Source organism: Meles meles, chromosome 6 (genome assembly GCF_922984935.1).
Source record: "Meles meles chromosome 6, mMelMel3.1 paternal haplotype, whole genome shotgun sequence".
Taxonomy (NCBI): Eukaryota; Metazoa; Chordata; class Mammalia; order Carnivora; family Mustelidae; genus Meles; species Meles meles.
In genome coordinates, this window is record NC_060071.1 from 21,610,403 (window position 1) to 21,621,247 (window position 10,845).

The 10,845-nt window shown below is 44.7% G+C and overlaps 1 protein-coding gene across 1 annotated transcript in view; it reads right to left on the reverse strand.

The window, feature by feature from the left end:
• Positions 1 to 8,444, reverse strand: part of TRPM1 (transient receptor potential cation channel subfamily M member 1) — an 87,831-nt gene extending 79,387 nt beyond the window's left edge. The window contains exons 1-2 of the mRNA XM_046007799.1: positions 8,379 to 8,444; positions 2,535 to 2,614 (exon numbers count right to left, since the gene is read on the reverse strand). Of these exons, the coding sequence (XP_045863755.1) occupies positions 2,535 to 2,614; positions 8,379 to 8,444 (146 nt within the window). The remainder of the gene's footprint in view (positions 1 to 2,534; positions 2,615 to 8,378) is intronic.
• Between the last annotated feature and the right edge of the window lie 2,401 nt (positions 8,445 to 10,845).

The window sequence follows — 10,845 nt, forward strand, 5'->3', positions numbered from 1 at the left end:
ATTTTTAATTTCTTGAGGAATCTCCATACTGTTTTCCAAAGTGGCTGCACCAACTTGCATTCCCACCAACAGTGTAAGAAGGTTCCCCTTTCTCCACATCCTCTCCAACACTTGTTGTTTCCTGTCCTGTTGATTTTGGGCATTCTAACTGCTGTAAGGTGGTATCTCAGTGTGGTTTTGATTTGAATCTCCCTGATGGCTAGTGATGATGAACATTTTTTCATGTGTCTGTTAGCCATTTGTATGTCTTCTTTGGAGAAGTGTCTGTTCATGTCTTCTGCCCATTTTTTGATGTGATTATCTGTTTTTTGACTGTTGAGTTTGAGGAGTTCCTTATAGATCTTGGATATCAGCCCTTTGTCTGTAGTGTCATTTGCAAATATCTTCTCCCATTCCATGGGTTGCCTCTTTGTTTTGTTGACTGTTTCCTTTGCTGTGCAGAAGCTTTGATTTTGATGAAGTCCCAAAAGTTCATTTTCTCTCTTGTTTCCTTTTCCTTTGGAGACATATCTTGAAAGAAATTGCTGTGACTGATGTTGAAGAGGTTACTGCCTATTTTAATACTTGGTAAAAGTCATCATAAAAATTTTTTAAGAAGATTTTATTTGTTTGTTTGACAGAGGGATGGAGAGAGAGAGAGCATAAGTAGGCAGAGCAGCAGGCAGAGGGCAAGGGAAAAGCAGACCCCCACCGAGCAGGGAGCCCGATGTGGGACTCCATCCCAGGACCCTGAGATCATGATCCTAGCCAAAGGCAGTCACTTAACTGACAGAGCCACCCAGGCACCCCACTTTGTGGGTAATTTTTGATACTAATCCTATGCCTTCATTTCTTTCTTTTTTTAAAAAAATTATTTTATTTATTTGACAGACAGAGATCATAAGTAGGCAGAGAAGCAGGCAGAGAGAGGAGGAAGCAGTCTCCCTGCTGAGCAGAGATCCTGATTCGGTGCTCGATTCCAGGACCCTGGAATCATGCCCTGAGCCGAAGGCAGAGACTTTAACCCACTGAGCCACCCAGGCACCCTGCCTTCATTTCTTATAGGTCTATTCAGATTGTGTTGTTCTTCTTGAATTAGTCTGATAGTTTGTATCTTTCTTGGAATTTGATAGTAAGATTGGTAAGTAATGCCCTTTTATTTCTGATTCTAGTAATCTGAATTTGTTCTCTTTGTTTCTTCATTGAGTTAGTTAAAGATTTGTGAATTTTGTTGATCTTTTCCAAGAACTACCTTTTGATTTCATTGATTTTTTCTATTGTTTCAAAATTTTCTATTTTGTTAACTTCCATTTTATTCTTTATCATTTCCTTCTGCTTCCCTAAGATTTAGTTTGGTCTTACTAAGCCTGGAGGGGGAAGGGGTGGAGTTCTCTTGGTTCAAATACCAGACTCTAGCCCTTCTTACTGAATTTTTGTTGGTGTTTTTGAATAGATATTTCTTTATTTCCTATTGCCCCTTGGACCATTTCCAGGGACTGTTAAATGGTTGTTTATTCATTCCAGGTTTTTTTTTTTTTTTAAAGCCCATGCTAGAGAATGCATCCAACTCACAGAGGAGTCTCATGTGTGAGTCCCTGAGGCCCTTTCTGCTTCTTCTGCTGCCTAGCCACATGGCTGTGTGGGGCATTGCAATGCCAGGAAGGCTGGCATAGGTAGTTTCCTTCAAGGAGGGTCCAGGTGCCACTGAAATAAGGAGGGAATTTTATGTGCAATGGAAGGAAAACTTTTGTGATCTTTGGCATTGTCCCTTACAGGATATTTCTTGCCCTGAGGTTTAAGCAGGGAGAGGAATCTATGCAGTGGTGGTGGAAAGGACGAGCTTGGGGACATGACAGGGCTGAGGTGTATGTGTCAGATTTGATTTACGTGATCTCTGAGAGTCTGTGCACTCTGTCAGTGATCCTACCTGCATGGGTTTCATATCGGGTGAACATATGGATAAAACATCCCCCTCTGGCTCTCCAAACTCCACTCATAGCTATTGTCCTCAGAGATGGGAAGGTTTGGCTAAATTCATCTCCAGTCACTTTCACAACTTTAGAAGACCTACTGTTTAATTTTAACAGACTCATTTCCATGTAAGTGAATGAAATTGACATTTTGTGTACCAAGTCTGCCTTTTCACAGAGTTACATTTAGTTCACTTAACCGCTCAGAACTTTCCCATGGTGGAGATACTTGTTTATCTAAATAACACTATGGATCTCTAACAAAAGGCCATGACATTACCTTGGAAATCTGTCTAAAGCTGTCAGCATCTTGCTCTCCCTAAGACTAGGAGGAACACTGTCAGCCCATCTGGTTATGAGAACTCACGTTACATTAGGATGAGTGCCGGACAGCAATCTTTCCTGCATCTTAACAGAGAAGCTTCTTAGCTGACGTATTCCATGGTTAATGCCTCCCATGAGGAATGGATTCTGACCATTCTTCCTGCATCGTTCCCTTCAACCCCACAAACACAAGAATAGTTGCTGGCACCTGGTAGACAAGTGCTGGTTTGGATAATGTCTTAGTTATGACTTCCAATTTACCTGCTAGGGTCTTTAGTGCTGGGAATTACAAAGACACATTCTCTTTTGCAAAAGGTTTTTTCTATCCAAGCTTTCTGTCCCTGGAAGAGAAAGAAATGTAAATTAGATTGATATCTTCCCAAAGTCTAGTCAGAATTCTCTCTTTTACTTTTATAAAACCACAGTGCCAGTAACAGAAGTCTGCCTCAAACATCTGAATAGATGGTGGAGGCAGATCTTCAAGGATCTTGGTTCTGGTTCCTTTTCAGAGAAATGGCTTGGAAGTATGTATTCATGGTTTCCATAGGGTTGCAAAAGGTAATCTTTGCATGCAAATCAGTCTTCAAAGGGGGCATGATGTCACCCTGGAGTAAGCCAGTGCCTGGACAAGCCCTGGTGTGAACGCGAGTTACTGGAGAAGTCAACCAACCAAGTCTACAAGACTCTGGTTAAGATTTTGTTTTGCTGTCAAGAGCGTCATCTTCTGTGGGCTTCTAGGCACCCACACACCATAGTAATTTTACAAGTGGGCTCTCTGGTTCTCAGATTCACCGAATGTTATTTTTATAATTTAAAATATTGAAAGCTGTAAGGAAATGGGCACTCATATAACACAGTTGCTGCAGCTGGAAGTTGGTACAAGGTCTGTCAAGGGCAATTTGGCAATAATATCAAAATTGCAAAGCATATACCCTGGACATGTCAGTATTTTACTCTACCAATATGCTTGAACACATTCAAAATGCACACTACGCATCCACTATTTATGATATCCAAAGACTGGACATCACCTACTGTCTTCCAGTCGGGGATTGTTACCTGTGTTATGGAAGAGTCATACATGGAATTCTCTGTGGCTATTAAAAAAAATAAGACTTTCTCTGTGTCAACAGGGAAAGATCACCGAGCTATAGTAAGTGAGAAAGCAAGACATGGAATAATCTCTAGGGTCTTGTCATTCTGTTACATAAGAAATATGTATATGGAAATACTCTTGCTTGAAGGTAGACGCAATATACTAGGAAGGGTTCACAAGAAGCAGCAAACACTGGCTATTCCAGGAGGTGGGTGGATCCGGAAACTTGGGGGGCATGGGAAAGAGGAGACACTCACAAACGGAGTGCTCTTTTAAATTCTTGAAAAAGATTTCATTTTTATTTTATTTTTACTTTTTTAAAAAAAGATTTTATTCATTTATTTGACAGAGATCACAAGTAGGCAGAGAGGCAGGCAGAGAGAGAGAGGGGGAAGCAGACTCTCCACTGAGCAGAGAGCCCGACGCTCGATCCCACGACCCTGGGACCATGACCGGAGCTGAAGGCAGAGGCTTTAACTCACGGAGCCACCCGGGTGCCCCAGAAAGATTTTATTTTTTTAACAGCAGTTTTAGCATTACAACAAAATTGAAATGGAGGTACAGAGAGTTCCCATATACTCCCTGTTCCCACACATGCGCAGCCTCTGTCATTATCAGCACTGTCCATCAAGAGTGGTATGTGGTCTACCAAGGTTGAACCTACACTGACATTTCATAACTATCCAAAGCCCATAGTTTACTGTAGGATTCACTCCTGGTGTCGTACCCTATGGATTTGACAAATGTATAATGACACGTATCCACCATCACACTATCATACAGAGCAGTTTCACTGCCCTAAACATCCTCTGCGCTCTGCTTTTCATTCCTTCCTCTCCCCTAGCCGAGACCCTGGTAACCACTCATCTTTTTACTGTCTGCACAGTTTTGCCCTTTCCAGAATGTGATACAGTTTGAATCCTATCTATGTAGCCTCTTCAGATTGGCCTCTTTCACTTACTAACATGCATTTAAGATTCCTCTATGCCTTTCTGTGGCTTGATAGCTCATTTCTTTTTTCATGCTGAGGAAGACTTTATTGTCTGGATGAGCCACCATTCACTGAAGCCATTGGCTTCTGAGCTTTGGCAAATATGAATAAAGATGCAATAAACACCTAGGTGCAAGTTTTTGACTGGGCTTAAGTTTTTCCTTTTGAAATGTTGGGATTTTTTCCCCTTAAAAATTTTGGGATTTCATCAAGATAAAAGGCTTCTGCTCAGTAAAGGAAACAGTCAACAAAACAAAGAGGCAACCCACAGAATGGGAGAAGATATCCGTAAATGACAGTACAAAGGGTTGATATCCAAGATCTATAAGGAACTCCTCAAATTCAACACTCAAAAAACAGATAATCACATCAAAAGATGGGCAGAAGACATGAACAGACACTTCTCCAAAGAAGACATACAAATGGCTAACAGACACATGAAAGAATGTTCATCATCACTAGCCATCAGGGAGATTCAAATCAAAACCACATTGAGATACCACCTTACAGCAGTTAGAATGCCCAAAATCAACAGGACAGGAAACAACAAGTGTTGGAGAGGATGTGGAGAAAGGGGAACCTTCTTACACTGTTGGTGGGAATGCAAGTTGGTGCAGCCACTTTGGAAAACAGTATGGAGGTTACTTAAGAAATTAAAAATAGAGCTACCCTATGACCCTGCAATTGCACTACAGGGTATTTACCCCAAAGATACAGATGTAGTGAAAAGAAGGGCCATCTGTACCCCAATGTTCATAGCAGCAATGGCCACAGTCGCCAAACTGTGGAAAGAACCAAGATGCCCTTCAACAGATGAATGGATAAAGAAGATATGCTCTAGATATACAATGGAGTATTATGCCTCCTTCAGAAAAGATGAATACCCAATTTTTGTATCAACATGGATGGGACTGGAGGAGACTATGCTGAGTGAAATAAGTCAAGCAGAGAGAGTTAATTATCATATAGTTTCACTTACTTGTGGAGCGTAAGGAATAACATGGAGGACATGGGGAGATGGAGAGGAGAAAGGAGCTGGGGGAAATCGGAGGGGGAGACAAACCATGAGAGACTATGGACTCTGAGAAACAAACTGAGGGTTTTGGAGGGGAGGGGGATGGGGGGGTTAGGTGAGCCTGGTGGTGGGTATTAAGGATGGCACGTATTGCATGGAGCACTGGATGTGGTATATAAACAATGAATCTTGAAACAGTGAATAAATAAAATAAAATTTAAAAAGATATATGAGAAATCCCATCATAAAATCATAAAAAATTTTAATTGCATAAATGTATAAACTATGTAAAAATAGAAAAAGTTTGCCTGTAATGCAAATGTAAAATAAAACAAGTTTTTAAGAAGAGAAAAGCCCTGGTGCTGCTCTAACAGGTGGGTGCTGTCATTTTTCATCTGCCAACCTCTTATTCCTCTACATCCATTTGTTGAGCATGTGTTTTGTGCAAGGTGCTGTGCTGAGTGCTTGGGGACTTCTAGGGCAGGCTGGGTCACCAGTCCCCAGCAGAGCTGGACGGTGCAGCGCCCACACGCACTGAAGGAGGTTGGCAGCACGGGGTGGCTTTCTGGAGCTGAGGGAGGCAGGATGCAGACCTGTCTCCTTTATTGGGAGCCAGCATCATTCTCTGTATCTCCCTGAGGCCTGGCTCAATGCGAGTTGTGCTATTTGTGTTTGTGCTTGTGTGTGCTTATGTGATGTGTTTGTGCATATGTAGGATGTATGTGTGGTGTATGAGTGTGGCGTGTATGGGGTATAGGTATCACATATATACATATATGATACATATAGGTATCACAGTGGTGTGATGTGTGCACGTGTGGCAGCGTGTGTGTGAGTGGGTGTGATATGTGCGGTGTGTATACGTGTGTGATGTGCGCAATGTATGAGGTGTGTGTCATGCGTGTGGCATGTGTGCTATGTGGCATGTGGTGTGTATGTAACATGAGTGTGTCTCTCTGACGGCAGGCACAGGGGAATGGAGCCACCCGGTCTATGAAACCTGGAAATCCCGGGCCAGATCTTGGAGAAACCCTGGAAGGCAGAGCCTCATGTTCTTGGCCACCGTCCCACAGTCTCCAGGGAGCGTCGCAGTGTAACTGTGACCTGAAGGTCCAGGGGCCCTCACCCACCTGGGCAGCAATGCTGATTTAGGGGTTCCCTCGTGTCCATGGATGTCACCTCCTCAGAGAGGGGTGACAACACCCAAGTGTCACAGAGGCTCTCCCCAGTGAGGTCAGGTCAGGACCCAATGCCCCTTTTGTTGCTCTGCAGAGTCCTGGCCCCAGTCTTAGGCACGCGGAGACAATCTGATCAGGGTTTTCATCCTTCTGGAGGGATTTATGGGGCCCCAAGCCTTTCTGGGAAGATCGTAGAGTCAGTGGGTCACTTGGCTTCTTTTTGAATAACAGGAAGGATTATAATTCAAAAACTTCCCTAGGGGCCTTCAAAAAAACAACGCTGTATACCTTTCTCCCCAAATAATTTAATGACTGCTTGAAAACCACAGTCAGTAAGGGGAAAGTAGCCACATCAGCCCAGGGGAGAAAGCTTGGGGTGGCCAGCCCTGTCCCCAACCCTTCTCATGTGGAATGTTCTAATAATCCAGTGTGGAATAGCTAAGCAGAGCAATTGCTGTCTGGAGAGAAAATATGTTTCCCTTTTGCCTGTCCTTCCTCATTTCCCAGAGAAGGTGGGAGGGCACTCCTCACCCCTACCCCCCGCCACCTTTGAAATAGAGTTCATAGTATTTGGACTATATGCCTTCAGTTAAAGACAATAAGAGTTCTAACCAATATTGAATTCCTATGAGTAGGTTAGCTTTTCACAGAGACATAGGATAGCAATTCTGAAATTTCTTTCTGTGTATTCTAGGACAGAGCAAAGAAATCCGTACGTTGTGTATAACAGGAGCTGGATTTCTCACTATTGGAGGATTACAAACGTGGAAAGTGAGGAAGGTTAGAACAAATCCCTGTAGCAGGAGATTGAAATTGAAATGATCAGTATGAACCCATGGTTTGTAATGTGTAGAGAGAGAAAAATTTATATAGATATAGGTGCGTGTGTTCCCTTACTACAGACACACACACACACACATGATGAATATATATAACATAATGTATTAGTTACCTATTGCTTAATATAACAAATTGACCCCAAACTTAGTAGCTTAAAACAACAAAATTTATTATCCCACAGTTTCTGCGGACCAGGAATTAGAAGAGGCTTAGCTGGGTGCTTCTGACTCTGTCTCTCTCAAGGATTCAATCAAGCCATGGGTGGGGACTGTGGTCTCATCTGAAGGAAATCCACTGGGGAGGACCCACGCCCAGCTCCCCCACGTGGTTGTTGGCAAGACCCAGTTCCTTTCAAGGCCTGTGGGCCCAGCACCTCACTCAGTTTCTTGCCATGTGAGCCTCTCCACAGGGTGCTCACAACATGGCAGGGGACCCCCATCAGAGGGGGACGCATAAAAGTCACACAAGACAAAAGTCACAGTCTCTCTGTAACGTCATATTTGAAGTGATATCTCATCACTTTTGCTGTATGCCATGCGTTGGAAGAGAGTCCCCTTGTCTTATTCCCCACACTCAGATGGAGAGGATTACTGTAGTGTAAGTGGATGTTAAACTTCTTCTATTCTAATGTGAGTGCCTGACACGAAGCCTTTGAGTGCTGAGGCACCCGTGTCAAAGACATCCACTTCCAGTAAACATATTGCCAGGTGTGTGACACAGCTACTAGGAAAACAAGGAAATAAAGAACCAGGCTTCCCCCCAGTCACGAAGCTCCCTCTTTCAGAAAGCCCTGGGTGACCTTGATACCTGACCATTGCCCTTGCTGTGCCCTCGTTCTTGCTCTCATGCTTGAAATTAGCCATACAGTGTAAACTCTCAAAACCGCAGACACCCCACCTTTGCACCCTAATAGAGGTAGAGTTCTAGGTCTGCACTCTATCTCTATCCGTGACCTTGCTGTGTGGTCCTTGGGTGTGCCATATACCCTCCAGGCTTGTGAGTGATACATCTCGTTGCTCAAAGTTTCCTGCTGGTTTTCGCTGAAGTGCATCGTGCAATCATGATAAGAAGGACAAGGGCTGGTCCAGCCACAACATTTGTTCCATGAAGGGAATGCCTGTGTGCACTTGCCCTGAGTAACACAGGCCCTGGCAAGTGCCTCAGGTATTCTTAGTCAGGAATGCGACCAACACAACAATTCCAAAGGCACGAGTATCAGGATACCACAAATGTTGGAGGAATGCTAAAAGTCGTGGGTAGAAGTTTGAAGACTTAACAGGGCACTTACATAATCTCATAGTATCTCTCCAGGTATTTACTAACGACAAAGAGGAAATTAATGGCTTGACAGTGGAGAAATCTGGCGAATATCCCCTAAAACCAAGTGAGCATCACCAGTAATGGAACCAATATTCGCCATGAGCCTCCTGATAAAATGCACGGAGGATAAAGATGCCAAAAATACGTAACCTGTGTCTAATCAGGAGGAAACCTCAGACAACCTAAACTGAGAGGCATCCTACAAAATAACTGACCAATACTCTGCAAAAATGTCAAGGCCATGAAAGACAAGGAAAGACTGGGACTAGTTCTAGAGACTATAGTCTCATGACCAGGGAATGCCCTCCCCCATCTCTGGGCCGTGCTGTCTCGGCCCCGCCCCCTCGCAGCCCCTCCCCCCACTCCCTCTCTAGGTCCCACCCCCTGCTAGGTTCTGCCCCCTCTGCCTGTCCTCCCTCTCAGCCCAGCTCGCATAACCAACCAGCCAGCAGGCACTTCCAGGAAGCCTGTGCCTACGCAGTTGGCAATCAGAAAACCCATGTCCAGTTCCTGGAGGACAAGGCTCAGATCCCACGTCATCAAAAGAGGAAATGCCACCTGCCCCACAGGATTTAATATGCTGAGGTGGATGAAGGACTTGGAAAGCAGTGATGTGCCTCTCGTTTTTATTAATGTCTGCTCTGTCTCAGGCAGCATTTAAATTCCTCCATCACAGAGTCCTCCCCCCGAGCATATCCTTTGCAAGCAGGTGCAGGACATCTGTGACCCCAAGGGAGCACTGGCTTGCACATTACCCGGCAAACTTGGGACCTTTTCAGAGTGCCAAGCCCCAGGCCTTGCTTGTTGCCCTGGACAAGAACAGCAGCTGGCATCCTCCAAACTCAATCCATTATCCCTCTGCTTCACCAAAAATCCTTTTTTTCTCTTCTAATTAATAAGCTAGCATATGACTAACATACTTTCCCTTGGGGGGAAACAGTGCTTTGCTTGAAGTATTAACTACTTATTTTTTTAAAGTTTAGTCCTGAAGAACATTCTTGTTCAAAATTCTAAGTTACAGCTGGGTCTCCAGAAATGTTCTAGAATCTTCTGAGGGTAAACAAAGGCACAAGAACCATTATTGGAGCACAATCTCTCACACTGTTTCAGTCTCTGCTGGAAGGTCCCCTCTTCAGGGAGGCTCTCTGATTCCCCATCCCACCCCCAAGCCCTGCTCCCTGTCCTTCATACACTTTATCCCACTCTCTTCTCTTCTCCCTCTCCTGAAACCCTGTTCTGTTCTCTGCTTTATCCCCCTGCGTCTCCAGGAGTGTCTGGCAGGGAGGAGGGGCTCAGTACCCTGCGATGACTAAATGAGTCAGTAAAACGCCCGGATGGAACATTGCCAGGGCTGTTCAGCACTTACCAACACTGCCTACCGCAGCCTTGGCCTCTGGGCCCACGCTCCCCCAGCGAGGTGCATGCAGAGCAGAAGGGAGGAAACCCAGGTGACCTGAGGAGCATCTCGGCTCACCGTGGGGGAGGAGCTCAGCCTCCTGGGTGGCTGCACAGCACTGATGCAGGTGAAAGGCAAAGGGCGGAGGACCCCTTAGTCAAACATTCCTCCTTCCCCTCCAGCCTCTGCTACCAGGGCTGAAACTGCCAACGTAACCACACGGAGCCAGGGAACCTTGCACAGCACGTCCTTTGAAATGGAAGAAGAGCAGAGCCCCTTATAGTTCATTTATAAACCCTTCAGGTCCCCCCATTAGGTTAGATATTGTCCACTCACCCAAAATATTCCCGCCCATCATGAATGGTTATATGAAACGCTTTAGGGCAAGATCATAGGAACACCAGTGCTGGCAGTTAAAATCTGACCTGAGAGAGTGCACTCTCACTGGACAGTCTGTCTGCGAGACGGAGTGAGGGGACACGGAGATGGTGCCACCGTCGTGCTCCCCAAGTCCTCCGAGCGGTGACTTTTTTCATCTCTGAGATGGAAACTGGATTGTATAGTTTGAGCCTCACCTGGGATAACAAGTGGGATAACACTTGTATGGTATCTGGGAGGTACTAGTTTTTGTTTTTGTTTTTAAGATTTATTTATTTGAGACACAGAGAGAGAGAAAACACATGAACATATGGGGGTGGGAAGGAGCAGAGAGAGAGGGAGAAGCAGACTCCCCACT